The following is a 15,378-nucleotide window of genomic DNA, read 5'->3' on the forward strand; positions in this document are numbered from 1 at the left end:
CTTTGAAAGATGTTAGATAGATAGATAGATAGATAGATAGATAGATAGATAGATAGATAGATAGATAGATAAATAGATAGATGTAACTTTATTAATCCTGAGGGAAATTTAGGTTATCCAGCAGCTAATACACTTATGCACTTGTGCAACTCACAGACAGACATCATTAATCACATACATATAGGGAGAACATGTTCACAAGGAGTGGTTTGTTTTGAACATGTTCTCCCTATGTGTATGCGATTTATGTTTGTATGTCTGTGAGTTATACCCAATGAATACATTTGTCATGGCTTATGTTATAGCAGAAACTTCAGTTAAAGGTACACTAAAACACATTGTGTTGTTATGGCCAGCAAGCTTATGTTGAGGGCTGTTTAGGACAGACGTCTTTAAGCACAGGATATGTAAAATTACATCATGGAACATGACTGACCAAGTGAAGGAAAAAATACTTTTTACCCAGGACACTAAAATCTAAATTGCTTTCCTAAATTTGTACACAATAGGGACACTGAAAGACTAGAGGACTCGATGCTTCTTGATTTTTTTTGGCCCACAATACAGAAATAGGACACAAACTGTATTTCGTATCCACATGATCTGTAGTATAAAGGAATCTCTGTCCACTCACTGAGAATGATAACTGCACAAAATGCCATCCTCAGCAATTGTACTGCAACCCTTTCATTTGACCCCCCGGCCCCTCCCTATGATGCTGTACGAGAGCATCCCAGAGGGAGAGAGCGCTGTGCACATAGAACACGACCTTCGCCCTCAGCTTCACCTTTCTCCATGACTAAGCAGACAATGCTGTGCGGCTGGGGGGAACATGTTGTTTTTCAGCGGCCCAGAGAACAAACACCAGGAGAAAGCAATAAAGGAGAGGCTTATGTGTCAGTATACCTCAATCCTTTGAGCCAGGCAATAACAGAGTTAGAAAAAAAAGAATCTTTCCCATGGATGATGGATAATACGTCCCCAACGTTCATGCGCGCAAACACACACAAAGGCACACAAAGAAAAACACCAAAAATTAACAGACCTCTTCAGACGACAACACAGAGTGTTCCATGACGAGAGGGATGTTTTTTTACACAAGAGTCTGGACGTCAGTGACATCCTCTCTTGGGGTCACTAACACTTCATGCCCCCTATGTACATCCGGACTATCACATCAGTGGGGGAACAGGAAGATCCTCCACCAACAACAGGAACATTTCAAGGGCTGCTGGAACAGGTCAACATCAGACTGCAGCATATCGGCTCTGGAGCAACATAGCTCTGTGTTCAAGGGCATGAAAGACCAAGGTCAAACTCTCTTCACTGTTTCTTTCCCTGTCTATCAACATTTATGGAATCCTGTTATCATGTATTCTGGTATGAGTCTTTATGTGATGAGTCAGGCAGAAATGCTTCAAATTAATATTATAAATGACTAAGGTGAAGGTATTTAATGGCTGCAAGTTTCTTAATGGTTCTACCACTATATTACAGCTACATCTGCTCTCTGCCTTAATAAAAACAAGACCACAATGTGCCTAGTCTGCGTAGAGTTCAAAGACAAATAGTAGGGTACTAGAAATGACAGCAGACCCTCTGCAAGTCATCAGACAAACACCCTTTGATTAGACCCAATTATCACAGTGTGCTGCTTTCATAACAATGCAATAGTTTTTTCAATACATCACATAGCTCTGCCATCTTCTCATGGAATGTCCAAATGTGAATGGAATAAGTTCCTCAATATGCTACCATATTCCATAAGATGTTCTTTTTTAGGGATGAAATTATTTTGGCCTGTTGTGTGGTTTTCAATACATTTACATTTGTTAACTTGATCTGAAATCCTTGTAGCTTGCTGTTCCCAAAAATAATCTCTTGTATATTCTTACTCCTGTATTGTGATAGCATAAAAGTGATTGCATTGTGAAAGCCATACTGTCTCTTCACCAGGTGCAATAAACACATTTGATTACAACTTTATCTCAATTCCACCTCTTTTTTTTCAGGGGCTACAAGTGCATTCAGTGTGAGTGTCGAAACATTCCACACAAATAAGCATAGACCCATCTGGTTGAGATTAGTAGATTAGAAACACTCATCGTCCTCTTCGTGCCTCAAGGGAGCATATATCCCCTAACCCCTGCCGTTTAATAGAGGAAATCCAGTGGGTAGGAGCCAAGGGGGAATGGGCAGTTAACAAGTTTGTAAAAGACAAATGGAAGTGCAGAAAAATGGACATTGGGTCACCCAGACTATCACCAACTGTGAGCTTCAACAATTCTCACCTTCAAAAAACTGGCCAAGGTTAGGGCTCCCTGAATGTTCCGATTTGTGTTTTGAAATTTGCAGACACACTATTCTTGCTTCTTTTTGCTTGGTCAGCCAGCAAAATTGGGTTAAAGGAGCCAGCCTAATAGTAAATAGGCCAATCACTTTAGTCCCTTGGCAAATATGGAGTGGGGTTACAGTGAAGGCAGTTAAAAAGACAAATAAGAATTGAATGTCAAAATGGGAGAGGATAGTATGTTTTCAAAAGTTTGTTTTCAGAACTTAGATGCCATATTGGTATTTAGAATAATTTCACAGGTAAGTGGATGACAACCGTTATGTGATCTGTGAGGCCATAATACACAAAAAAAAAGGTAGGATGGTATGGGGACCCCTAGTGGTCTTAGAAGTTACTGCAAGGGGTTACAAAATTAACCTTTTTAACCCTTGTTTAAATACAGTTCCTCCAAATTAATGTATTTCAACTGAATATTCTTGCCTGGCCTAAAATAGCACGTGTACAAGATGTTTGTTCCTCAACACAAGTTCTTGCATTTATAAAATAGAAATGGAGTACGTGTGGTCCAGATTGCTCTCGGTCTGGTCTTGTGGACCTTGATATCGGACCATAATGGGTGGAAATTGCCAGCATGACATCACACTTCTTGATATAATGATCCTGCAGATTTTAATGCCTTCCTGTACCCAAGAAACATGCAATTAGAGGCCCGTCCCCCCCCCTCCCCTACTGCAAAAATGTGGACACTTACTGAAACATGTATTAATTAAGGGTTCTTTTTCTTTTTACAAATTAAATGCAACACAAAATTAAACTGGTACAATAAATAAAACAGTGAATTCTGCCAAATTACATAGATATCAACAGAGCAGTGACATTGCTCATGTAGTCTCATGGTGACTTCTGTTCACATGTGTGTGTGTGGCTGCCAGGGGAAGAGGGAAAAAAGACTTCCTGCTATCATGCGCACAGCATCTCCTGCCACTGATTGTCTATTCTGCCAGAAAATCCAAAGGATGTTACCAGGAGTTCATGGGAGAAAACATGCACGATTTAAAAAGTTAAAAAAGTGCATAACTAGAAGGACATCTGATATTCAGCTGAGAGTTTAGGCATTCTGACCAAAGTTATTTAGCCCCGACCAAAGTAAACTCCATAGCTAGTCGCCTAAGAGGCTGACACTAGAAACTTTGGCAGGAACTATCCCTTGCACAGAACTCTTACCATGGAAATGGCCATACATACCTTAGACACAGGGGGAAAACAGTTTCCATACATTCTTAGGGTTTTCCCCCCAAAAAATGTTGCATTCCAGAACATTCAATAGAGCAAGACAAAAATGATAAAGTGTGTTCAGCACAGCGTTCCTCCCAAGAGGATAAATGCAACATAATTTCCTCTCTTTTGTCTAACAATCACACACACAATCGCACCGCCTAACAATATGTATATAAGATACGGCAGGGAGAGGGGAGCCAGTCCATCAGTGTTCACAGATCCTCGGTCTCCATGAGCAGAATACCAGAGCTTTAGCTTTCTCCCATGTCAGTCCACATGCAGGGAGTTCTGCATGCCCCAGGTTAGCCAGCCACATCAAGCAGAGGAGTCGTCCTTCTTCTCTGAAAGATCACTGCACAGTGGGGGTGGGGATTCAGTAAAGAGGATAGGGGATATTGGTGAAATCTACATGGTCTGTAGCATGTTTGCTCCTTTGTCAACCCTCACAGAGTACTACTGGAAAATCTACATGGATGGAAGGGTGATCCAGCTTGATTAATCCCTTTGAAAAATAAGAAGAGGACAGAGCAGTTAGTAGATAATCATAAAAAAGAAACAGTATAAGGGGGTATAAATGAAGAGTGAGGTCATGTGCTAAACCGACAGGGTCACTAGAAAGCATGTATGTAGATTTAAAAATAGAACCCTTGCACTTTAGATATAGGGCTCAAAAGAACTAATTTTCAGTCTCAATGTTGGGGTCAAAAACCCAGACCTTCCTGAAAACATCACTTCATAAAGCCAAACAGAATGGTCCCAAACCTGAGGTATAAGGTTCTTATGGATCCGCTTCAACTTGGCCTTTTTCCGACCATTTTTTGTCACCACAGTTTCCTCATAAAACTCGTGGGCCAAGTCTCCATCCTCATCATAGTAAAGTGAGCTGGGTAAACACAGCCATTAATCAATCAACCATCAATGACACATAAACAATAATTATATCAAGCTGTCCATGAGAGAAGACCTTTACAAATACAAGTTTGTGCAACACATGACAGTGAAGATCCACTGTGCACGTTTAAATCAGGGGTACTGAATGCAGCCATGTGTCTTGTTTTTATTTAGCATTTGGCGTCTTCTACTAGCTCTGTGGCTATATTTACCTTCGTCTGGTAAACACGAAGGGTGTTGCACTCCTGAAACTTCGCGGACGTGACAGTGACTGTTCAACTTCATTTCCCTCTTTGGCTTGTTCATCGATGCCACCAGGACCAGAGAAGGGCCAATAGCCTTTGGATTTGGAGCCGCTGCCTCCCATTTTTAACCCCGGGACATTATTTTCTTGGCAAGTGAGCACTCAATGGTAAAATGTTATTCAAAAAACCCGTTGAAATTGTGTCTCTTCTCGGGAACTTGATCTGAAAAACACGTTAAACTCAAATTAGTGGAAACATAGATACATAGATTTGTCTTATCAAATAAAAAACATTTCCAATACATCATGACATAAATTTCACACAATAATGTCAAACAAGGCTTATCGTGTTTCGCTTTGTAACGTTATTTTAAATTCCTGCTACGTTTCATTAACGACGTGCTGACTTTGCATTCATGCTAACGTTACATTCTGAGTCAACAAGGTTACAGACCAATTAACTCGCAAACTAGTTACACTGCTAATTCTGCTCACTCGATGGCCACATCGCTAGTGAAGCAGGAGTTGAATTCTTTTATTCTGCGGTGGATATTTCATATTAGCGTTTCAACGCATTTGTTGTCATCAACAATTGTTTTAGGAGTACGTTTAAGGTCTGACAGATTGCAGAATTAGCTAACGTTGCTCCTAGCGAATTTATTGATAAGACGGGCTGACAATGACAAGACAGCCTTTTTTTAGTTAAGTTAACAGCCAGTTGTGGCCAGTTACCTAGCTCTCAGGTCAACTTTTAAGTAGGAAAGTAGGCAATTTCCCATAGCATTTATTTAATTATAGTTAGCTTAGTAGCTAATACTAACAAGCTTGGCTTCGTCTATCTCAATTATAATGTTATAGCTAAGGACCTTGCCATGGGCAAGGCAGCTAGTGGTAACTGGCTAACATGCCGTTAGCTGGCATTACAAAGCAGACAGAAAGGTGAGACGGTCGCAATATTGAATACATGAAAACAGCTAACGTTTTTAACATAAAATCAAAGCCCACTGAATTTCTATGGAACTAATGTAACCTCAACTTACATGCCACTTACAACCCCCTCTGATAGGCATTTGTGTAACTGCACACAACCCAATGCTACTAAGCTGGCAGGTTTCCCCGCGATGTTATGAACATATTTAGTTGTTGTCATGCTAGCTGTAGTTAGCTGAAGTAGCCACCAGAAGCTAGGATATCTAGCCAACTAAACAGGATTTTTTTTTCAATTTATGCGCAGAAGCGTGACTGTACTCCATTGACACTTACCAGCAATGAATAATCAATATCTCCTTTATCAAACAAGACTGATATATTCCACAAAAGTGTTGCTATCACACTTAAATTGTTCAAAACTGTCTTCTGAGCAATTTCCACATTAGCTCTCAGCTGCCAGCGCTGCAACACTCAGGATGTGTGGAGACGTCATCTCTACGTCATGTCCGTTTAGTTTATGTTTTCTCCATCAACGGAGGTTTCCTCTTAGCTCAGGTGAATAAAGAGTCAGTGATAGCAGTATTTTTTGACATAGAAAAGGCATACGACATGATGTGGAGGGAAGGGTTGTTGATGAAGTTAAACCAAATGGGAATTAACGGAAGAATGTTCAGGTGGGTAAAAGAATTTCTAACTGAAAGGATAATAATGGTGAAAATAAATGGAGAGGTAAGTGAGAGGTATCAAGTGGAAAATGGCATCCCACAAGGAAGCATTGTTAGTCCGTTGTTATTTTCAATTATGATAAATGAAATATTTAAGGATGTGGAACATTTTGTTGAGGTGGCGTTATTTGCGGATGACGGAGCAATGTGGAAAAGGGGAAGGAATCTGAAATTTGTTGCGAATAAGATCCAACAAGCAATTGATTTAGTAGGAATATGGGCAATTAAGTGGGGTTTTAGGATTTCAATTGATAAAACTAAAAAAGTGTTTTTTTCTAGAAAGAAAAAAGGAATGGATGTAAAGATCAAACTTTCAGGAAAGGAATTGGAAAGAGTGGATTCTTTTAAATACCTGGGAATATGGTTGGATAAAGGACTAACCTGGTCAATACACATCCAGAAAATGATTGACAAGTGTAAAAGGGTGTTAAATGTAATGAGGTGTCTATGTGGTGTGGTATGGGGGGCTAGTGCATTAAGTGCAATATATACAGGGTTGATTAGATCAATGTTTGATTATGGAAGTATAATATATGGATCGGCAGCTAAAACTTTATTAAACAAATTAGATGTAATTCAAAATCAGGCATTAAGAATATGTAGTGGTGCAGTCAAAACCACACCGGTGTCTGCTGTTCAGGTAGAGATGGGGGAAATTCCTCTTCACTTAAGGAGAGATCAATTGGCCCTTGTATATTGGGCAAATTTGAGGGGACACAGAGAAAATCATTTGAGTCAACCAGTATTGGAGCCATGCCAAGAGAGAGGTAGGGGTCAAATAAGAAGCTATGGATGGACAATAAAGGACAAGGTGAGTGAAGCAAGTTTAGCGTCATTAGCAGTAAGTCCTACAGTTCCTCTACCAGCTATGCCACCATGGAGTGTTAGTGAATTGTATGTAGACTTAGGACTATTAGAAGAAAAACAACAGGGAAATGGAGTTGATAGGAACAGAGTTCATAGCTACATGACGGCAAAATATGGAGAAGACATAATTTTATACACTGATGCATCAAAGAGTACTGACAGGAGGGTAGGGGTTGCGTATGTAATTCCAAAATTGAAATTAATGGAATACAAGCGAATAAATGATGATTTAGCCGTATATACAGCCGAGTTAGTGGCCATATGGCTGGCGTTAATTTGGGTAGAAAGCAATAGGCCAAATAGAGCAGTGGTTGCATCGGACTCCAGCTCAGCACTGAATAGTATTTATTCATCGCAGTCCGAATCAAGACAGGACTTGATTTGGGAAATTGTGCAACTGGTTAATAGTCAGGTAAAATCAGGGATATGTGTATCCTTTGTATGGGTACCAGCACATGTGGGGGTGGAAGGTAACGAACTAGCAGATGGATATGCTAAAAAAGCAGCTACAAGGTCCAGTATAGACCTTGAAATCAAATACAGCAAGGCAGAGATTAAAAGTATGGTGAAAGTGTTGGTTAAAGAAAAGTGGCAAAACATGTGGAGCAGTGGGAAAACTGGGAGGCATTTGTATGAAATCCAAAACCTAGTGGGGAAAGCACGCAGTACAAATAGAAGTAAGGGAGAGGAAGATATGTTCTCCAGACTAAGGTATGGGCACACAAGACTTAACAGTTCATTGGTCTTGATTGGAAAGCATGAGGATGGAAAATGTATGTTTTGTGGAGGGGTTGAGTCTGTGGAACATGTACTTGTCCATTGTATTGAGTACCAGGAAGACAGAGAGAGGTTGAGGCTGAAGCTGACGGAGTATGAAGTGGGTCTGAGTTTGAAGGAGATTTTGCAGATTAATTCGGGGCATATCAATTTCAATTATTTGGTCAAGTTCTTAAAGAGAACAGGATTGATAACAAGAATTTAGGTTTTATTTCATCTTTATTTTGTTTTGTTATTTTGGTTTTGTTTGTTTGTTTTGTTTGTTTGTTTTATTGATTTTGTAATCAAGTACCCCTGAGCCACACTCCTGTCCAGTTGGTGGCGATAAATGCACCATTACAGTTGGTTGCCAACCGCCATTAAAAACCTATAAGAAGAAGAAGAAGGTTTCCTCTTATTTGCAGCAGGGTTTAAAAACTAGCTCACATGTGAAATTAACTAGTTTTAATTTAACCCGTGCAGGCTTAGTGAGCTACCTAGACACTGTGGGGTATTTTTTATGTTTAGATGAACATGGATTAACTCTTCAGTATGAAAGTCTCACTTTAGGAAAAGCAGACTATAGGCGGGAAGCAGTAACTTAGCCATAGAAATGATTCACTGATGTTAAAGTCAGCAATAAAGTTACGACACAGGCACATTCCAAGAAACTCCCTGTTAGGAGGGGGGTCTCACAGGATCCCGGGGGAGACAGACACGCACACACACCTAGGAGGTCTCAGCGGAGTTAGAGTAGAGGGAATAGTTAATTCTGATTGGTTTTGGCAAACAGCCAGATAGAGCACACCCCACAATTTACAGGCCGAGCTAATCCATGGACCATCTCCTATTGTAGCTTATTGATTACAATAATAAACCTCGATTTCTACATCCATTCTCCGGTCTTCTGATTGAAAGAAAAGGTGTAGTGAGATCATATTCGCGCCACAACAACAAATCCCTATGGCTTGTAAAGGAACATCCCAAGGAACTTTTTTCCATGTTTTCAAATATTGAATTGTAAAAAGTTCGTCTTAAAAATATTTATTTTCTTGAAGACAAGCAAAACAGATAATTTGTCACTGCCTGACATTTTCCAGTGTAGGAACTGAATTGATATATTTAACTTAAACACATTATTTTATCAGTATAAGGACAAAATAATAATAGCTAAAACTATAATAAAAAGTATATTATGTGGTTTTCACACTGTATACAAGGGAACATCTTAATTGAATGTATTTAAATATTCTGCCATCTAAAGGATTTAATCATGTTCCACAGTACATTTTTCCATTAGAACATTTTCCTCGAGTTTCCAAAACAGTGCTAGGTGGTGAACTGTTTTGTTAACATTCACTATTTACAAAAAGAGTCAATATTCCCAGTCTCCAATGGCTATCCTTGTACTATCAACTACATCAAGAGCGTTGTGCACATAGTCTCCTCGCTCACTTTATACAGTCTTCCCTTTTACTCGTCTCTCTTGTGCTGTTGTTCCGAACCTTCTGTTACTGGTCTACCCTGTTTTGCTCAGACATAGTTTCTTGGTCTCCTGGGGGTAGACAGCCCCATCCAGCCACTACTGGATGCCTTCCACATGCTTGGATACGCTAGCACCATGTTCATCCTGGTGCTGTGATGTTGGTTAACGCCTCTTTCATCCGTTCACGGGCCAAGGCATGCCGCCGTACAATCTGACGGACGTACTCTTCTTCCTCTCGCTGTAGGATCCGCAAGAAATTGTGAAGCTCTGGCATGGTAAAAGCATCCCACTGTGTAGACAACAGTAAGGACAGTTGAGTTACTCATTGCTTTTTTGTCATCCTTTTTTCTGTATGGAATTTCTACCTGCGGTTTAAGACAGCTTCTAATACATGGTTCATTACTGTGAATTTGTCATGAATCTAAAGCAAACTCACATTGACCTCTCCAGTCTCATTTTCTCTGAGCACCAGACTAAGGGATTTCTCACTGGGCCCCGCACACAGACGCAGACGAAGAGGGCATTCATCGTCTGCTAGCTTACGCAAGTAAACTGAGGGAAAAAGAACATTTCCCCCCAAATATTTAATTAATGTTTAATCATGAGGAATGAAACTGCATTTGTACAATGTCCGCTTTATATATTTTACTGTGCATATTAAAATGGAACCCTTCTTAAAGAACTGACATGAAATCGATAATGATAATGTTTTTTAAACAAAGTAATGTGGTAATACTGTGAAGAATAAAGACAGTATCAAGGCTGCTGCATGATATTCTTACTTCAATTATCTGACTGAGTAAAAGCACTCATCATGTCACTATAAACCACCATATTCTCATGATGATAACACTGTGGTTCCCACCTTGGTTCTGCTGTTCAGCACGCTCAAACAGGGCGAATTTAGCAGGATTATCCACCACAGTGAACTTGTTAAGCAGAGCTTCAATAACCTCACGGGCACGTGTACGGGAACTGATGTGGAGTTGCTTGGCTGCATCCTTCGGTAGATAGAAGGATGTTCGCCGTGTCCCTTTACTCTCCTGCCAAGAACCATCATATGCTGAGCAGCTACGGCGAGGTGGGGGCAAGGACACAGGCCGTGACAGCTTGAACTGGACCTTAATGAAGCCTGTGTAGGAGCCATCTCGATTCTGAACACAAAGTAGATCCGAAGAGAGAAATTGGTCAAATACATTTGCTTAATAACACCATCTATATATCATATTGGTGTCTGATTACTTAATGTCAAAAGCAAACTCACATTGACCTCTCCAGTCTCATTTAATGTTACAATTGACACACTTGCGGAAGAACAGTTTTTGGTCTTTCTATAGGAGGACTTTGTCACTGTATTAACAATTATGAAATGTATCCAAGTTGGCAGCTTCTGTGTTTACTCACAAGGACCATAAGGAGGTTGCCATTGATTTGAGCATTGTACTCTTTCACCTTCTTCTGAATTTCAGGGGCTGTCAGCTCCTGTTTCCCCCACTCAATCTGCTCATCCTACAACGAAGGGAAAGGCAGATTCGGGTCACATACAATAGCAGCTCACAGGGTATTGTCCTGATGAATACCACTAGGGAGCACCATTTCCCACTTCCCAAACTCAAGAAGACAGGAGCAGATGGGATCCCCTGTCTTCCCTGAAGTCAGCGAGGTCCTCACTGCGCAAGGATACACATGCAACACTGAACGTTGGTTTTCAAACACAAATGCAAACACCTCTCCCATGACGTTTCCTGTAAGCTAACTAAAAATGTATTAAATTCTTGCCCATGACCTCACTATAGGTGAGATATTGAAACACAATCACATTGAGTTCTTTCAGTGCTGACTTATAACCAACTTAGATCAGGTTCAAATAGTTGAACAGTTCCCATGTAGTAAAAATACCACACTCAGCCAGGGAATGATGATGGGCTATTTTTATTCCAGCTGAAACCGAATCTGGATGTTGCTAGATTTCTACCTGAGATTTGGTTTAAACAAAAGTCAACTTAACAAAATGCAAAACACAACAGTGAATGAATCATGGTTAATGTAACTGATGTGCTTATCCCTGCAGGACATTGACTTTACATTTTACTCATGGTCAATGAATTGCATCAATCCTTGTGTCACCGAATATAAGACTATTCAAATGATTAAGACAAACAAGAAAGAGAGAAAATAATAATCGACTTGTAGGAATTAAAGCAATATTGTAGGCTGTTATACTTATGACAATTTTACAAATAAAACATTTTAACAAAGGACAAAGCAGTTGGGTAAAGCCCAAGGGCCTGGCCATCTGAGCCATTAGTGGCTGAAGCATACTAATCTAGTTAAGCAGCCAGGGCTGCCATGAAGTGACCATGTGCATTTATTATTTAAATTACACAGAGAAGACAGACACTAGACCACCTTCCCCCAACATGCAATTAACAGCTGTTCTGTGCTAAAGTCACATTACTTAATGTCACATAGAGAAAAAAAACCTGTAAATTGTGAAATAATATTTTATGCAGCTCTCCTCGTTTAACTCTAAACAAAGATTTACATTAGGCCTATTTTATTTATTTTACGTCGGTTTACCTCACCTGTCTTTTTGGTTTACGAAAAAAAGACGTGCGTGCTGTGAAGAAGTAGTCCAGCTCCGAGTCAGAATCATCCTGACTGCAGTAGCCGCTGCTTGTTGTGCTGCCCCATGTCTTCTCAAAAGATAGAATGTCTTCAGCACAATCGATCTGACTTTCATTCATCGTTTCCAATGACATTTGAGGAAAAGCGAACAACTAAAAAGGCTTTTAAAGTCTTCGCCGGATCCAATGATTTCTCAGCTCTGTAGCATTAACGTGGACTGTAGTAGGCTATGTTGCCTCATAGCAAATTACTTTTAAAAACCACATTGAACTCAGAAGTAACGACATTTACGCGTTCCTTGTGATGCGAACTACCTAATGGTGTATATGTTGCGTGAATCCGATTTTAACTCGTGCTTGACAGCTGATGATTTAGGATACGGGGAATCCCACCCGGATTGGCTGACAGCGTGTCTTGCCCCGCTGGGACAAATAACCGAAACAGCCTATCAGACACAACAAAAGATAATTCTACTGGTTTTACGGACTGTATTCTATTTAATGTGCTGTGACGTTTTATGCTAAAAAAAAGTGCAACACTGGTTTCTCAAAAAGGACGTCCTCTTATTTTTAGTATGGTTTTATTTTTTTGTAGACTGGACGAAAAAGATGAACAGCTGGCTTATTGTGAAGTTGCTTAGCAACCTCTCCTCACTGCCCTGTCGTAAATTGCATGCGGTTCTTGCTGCGCTGACAGTGCCGGAGGACGTAGGCCTATGTAATAAAATCTGTGTGAGCATATGGTACATAGAACAACCACGCTCTACAGCCAGAGGAGTTACCATGTCAATCCTATACCCTTCCCCCACTAGTCAAGGGAAGGTAAACGAAATCGTACGAACGAACGAACAAAAACATATCTGTGTAACAGTGCAACAGGGTATGTGCCTGTGAATGTGCATTCATGAAGAATAATTTCCCACACTGAACACAGAAAAAGGACGAACATAAGCTATATGTGAATTATCCACTAAATCATTCTTACCACATTTGTATCTGTCTCTATGGTTTCCTCAGAAAGGTCAGACTGGTCAAAGAAGGCACTGCTATGGGAAAAGCAGTCCAGCTGTATCAAGGGCTGACAGCGGTAATGACAAGTATACTGGCAGTCTACAGAAGAAGAAGATATACTGTGAACGGAACAGAAGGGGATGAAAAAAGAGGGTAACTTCAACATAATATCATTAATGTATGAGCCTGAGAGTTGAGTTATTTGGTATTTTTTTGGCAAAATATGTAAAGATGAACATATGTATCAGTTCAGGCTTAAATATATATGGTCTACAGATGCAGGGGAAAATGTTGATTATATGATTTACAGAGACCCCCGGTGTTCAAAGGTTTTACTGGTCATACACTTGTCTCATTTCTCCAAAATGACTTTTAATCTAAGATTACGATCTTTTCTAAATATATAAAAAAAGCTTTAGCAAAGTTTATCTATTTTTGTACATGTAGCCTACATGTTTCGAGATATCTAATAATGGACAAGAAATTCTCCTCTGGTTGCATCAATCAGCATAGTCATTCTATGACTGACCACTCACATACACACAAATGCCATGCGTGTACATCTGATTAGAAACTTCACTTCTTAACAGTACAACACTGAACTAACTGTATGCAGGGTTTTGATACAGTAAGGTGAGTTGTGGGGACAGCTATTTTTTTGACAGTATGTCTTTACAACAATAGCAATAGATCTAATAACATTTTTGAAAATGACAACCTCAGCAAACTGCCAAGCAGTCGTACTTTGGTTGGTACAGTTACTCACTGGCGCAGCGCATACTCGGCTTGTACAGGCCCCAGATGAATTCTCCACACAGGTCACACCAGGAGAGGTGTGCTTGACTGCAGGGCTGGAAGTCATGACCCTTTGCTGGTTGTCCACTGAACCAGGCTGGCTCCTCCACCCTTACGCTGTCCCCCACCAGCCGCACCACTGCCCCCAAAATAGGGCGCTCTGCTGCCCGACCCTGCCTTGGCGTCCGAGGGGCTGTAGAGGGCGGAGGTGGTGGGGGGGCCAGCTCAATGCCATCAACCAAGGTGAGATCCTTCAGCTCAATGAGCTCACAATTTGACATTCTGAAACTGAGCTATGCTGATGGGCATGACCTAGCATGGGACCCTGTCGTTGTCAGAGAGTCATCCACAGGTAAAGGAGAGCCAACGTATGCTTATGTTCTGGCTGTCAACATCCAATTCTTGGACCCTGAAAATGTTTTGAAGGCTCCATTCTAAGGCACCCTGAGGTTCGTCAAATGAAGGGTTCCAGAAAACGTGTCGTATACTGAACAACACCCAAAACTAAAAGGCAGTGATCATAGAGTCAGCTATGTATTAAAGTCATGTATTAAAGGCTATTAACGGATCATCACAGAGAATCCTATGTGGCTTAAAGTAATGTGTGAAGTCTGGAACTGTGTGTTCAGATTACAATGTTAACAGAATGTTGTCCATTTTAGGGATTGACTTTATCTCGCTTAATTGAACCTCTGTCTAGCTCCCTCATTTAAATCACATGAACAGTGTTTTCATGGTAGATGGTCATCCTCTGGTTATATTTTCTGAAACATAAACATGGAGATTTGGATTAAGTTTGCACTATAATTCTGTAAGATTAAATGATGGAGCCATTCATTTTAATTCCCAACAAGACAAGACAAGACAAGGCAATTGTGACTGAGTTGTGACTGTATCTCAAGAGAAATTATACTTCTAAGATATCAGGATCTTAATAATCACAAATAGGGCATGTGTTTTAGCATGTGGTACGCGTATGCACACACAAGTGCAAACGTAAAGAAATGCACCCTCAGCCCTTTGGACGCAAAACTATGATGGTAAAACAATGTTGCGCATAAGTGTACGCACTTTTTTTATGGCCAGCCGTACTGTGACCCCTGATTGGGTGACAGGAATGAAAAGTGGATTGCCGACATACAGACATGCCAACTGGGGCACCGGGAAAGCACAACAACTGCTCAATTAAGTAACTTTGTCACTTGCAAACTGAAGGAGTTCGCCTAGAACTGTGGAGTATTAGCGTTTTATAGGATTCCCATAAAAATGTAGTTGGTTAAGGGAAAGGTAACTGTGCAGAATATAACCTGTTTCTAGGATTGTACACGGAATACAATATAAAATGAATCTTTGTAAAGTTTAGCTGTTCTGTAACGACCATTTTAAGAATAAGAGTTTTAAAAATAAGAGTTTTAAAAGAATGCCTAATATCTGAATCTGCGCACTGTAAATCTAAAACAACAGATTACATCCAT

General features: G+C 40.3%; 2 protein-coding genes across 3 annotated transcripts; both read right to left on the reverse strand.

The window, feature by feature from the left end:
- Positions 1-3,051: 3,051 nt before the first annotated feature.
- Positions 3,052-6,106, reverse strand: tusc2b (tumor suppressor 2, mitochondrial calcium regulator b). 2 transcript variants are annotated; one of them, XM_080845686.1, is made up of 4 exons: positions 5,970-6,106; positions 4,675-4,929; positions 4,334-4,454; positions 3,052-4,073 (listed from the first exon to the last, which is right to left on the reverse strand). In XM_080845686.1, exons 2-4 carry the CDS (start codon positions 4,827-4,829, stop codon positions 4,008-4,010), a joined length of 342 nt encoding a protein of 113 aa, XP_080701812.1. In that variant the 5' UTR covers positions 4,830-4,929; positions 5,970-6,106; the 3' UTR covers positions 3,052-4,007. The 2 variants fall into 2 exon arrangements, with proteins under 2 accessions (XP_080701812.1, XP_080701813.1); XM_080845687.1 differs by lacking the exon at positions 5,970-6,106 and adding an exon at positions 5,747-5,822.
- Positions 6,107-9,609: 3,503 nt separating this feature from the next.
- On the reverse strand, positions 9,610-14,184 carry rassf1 (Ras association domain family member 1; the record flags this gene model as incomplete). Its single annotated transcript, XM_080845838.1, has 6 exons — positions 9,610-9,759; positions 9,907-10,022; positions 10,336-10,624; positions 10,875-10,979; positions 13,083-13,207; positions 13,875-14,184. 6 exons carry the CDS (start codon positions 14,182-14,184, stop codon positions 9,610-9,612), a joined length of 1,095 nt encoding a protein of 364 aa, XP_080701964.1.
- Positions 14,185-15,378: the final 1,194 nt, after the last annotated feature.

The sequence above is a fragment of the Sprattus sprattus genome (assembly GCF_963457725.1).
Source record: "Sprattus sprattus genome assembly, chromosome: 10".
NCBI lineage: Eukaryota > Metazoa > Chordata > Actinopteri > Clupeiformes > Clupeidae > Sprattus > Sprattus sprattus.

What these genes read in the sequence shown, in the direction of transcription:
- tusc2b (XM_080845686.1), bottom strand. Translation starts at nt 4,829, where the DNA reads ATGGGAGGCAGCGGCTCCAAATCCAAAGGCTATTGGCCCTTCTCTGGT. An exon ending in TTCGTGTTTACCAGACGAAG is followed by an intron (nt 4,455 to 4,674) that starts GTAAATATAGCC and finishes GTGTTTACCCAG; the next exon opens with CTCACTTTACTATGATGAGG. An exon ending in ATAAGAACCTTATACCTCAG is followed by an intron (nt 4,074 to 4,333) that starts GTTTGGGACCAT and finishes TATTTTTCAAAG; the next exon opens with GGATTAATCAAGCTGGATCA.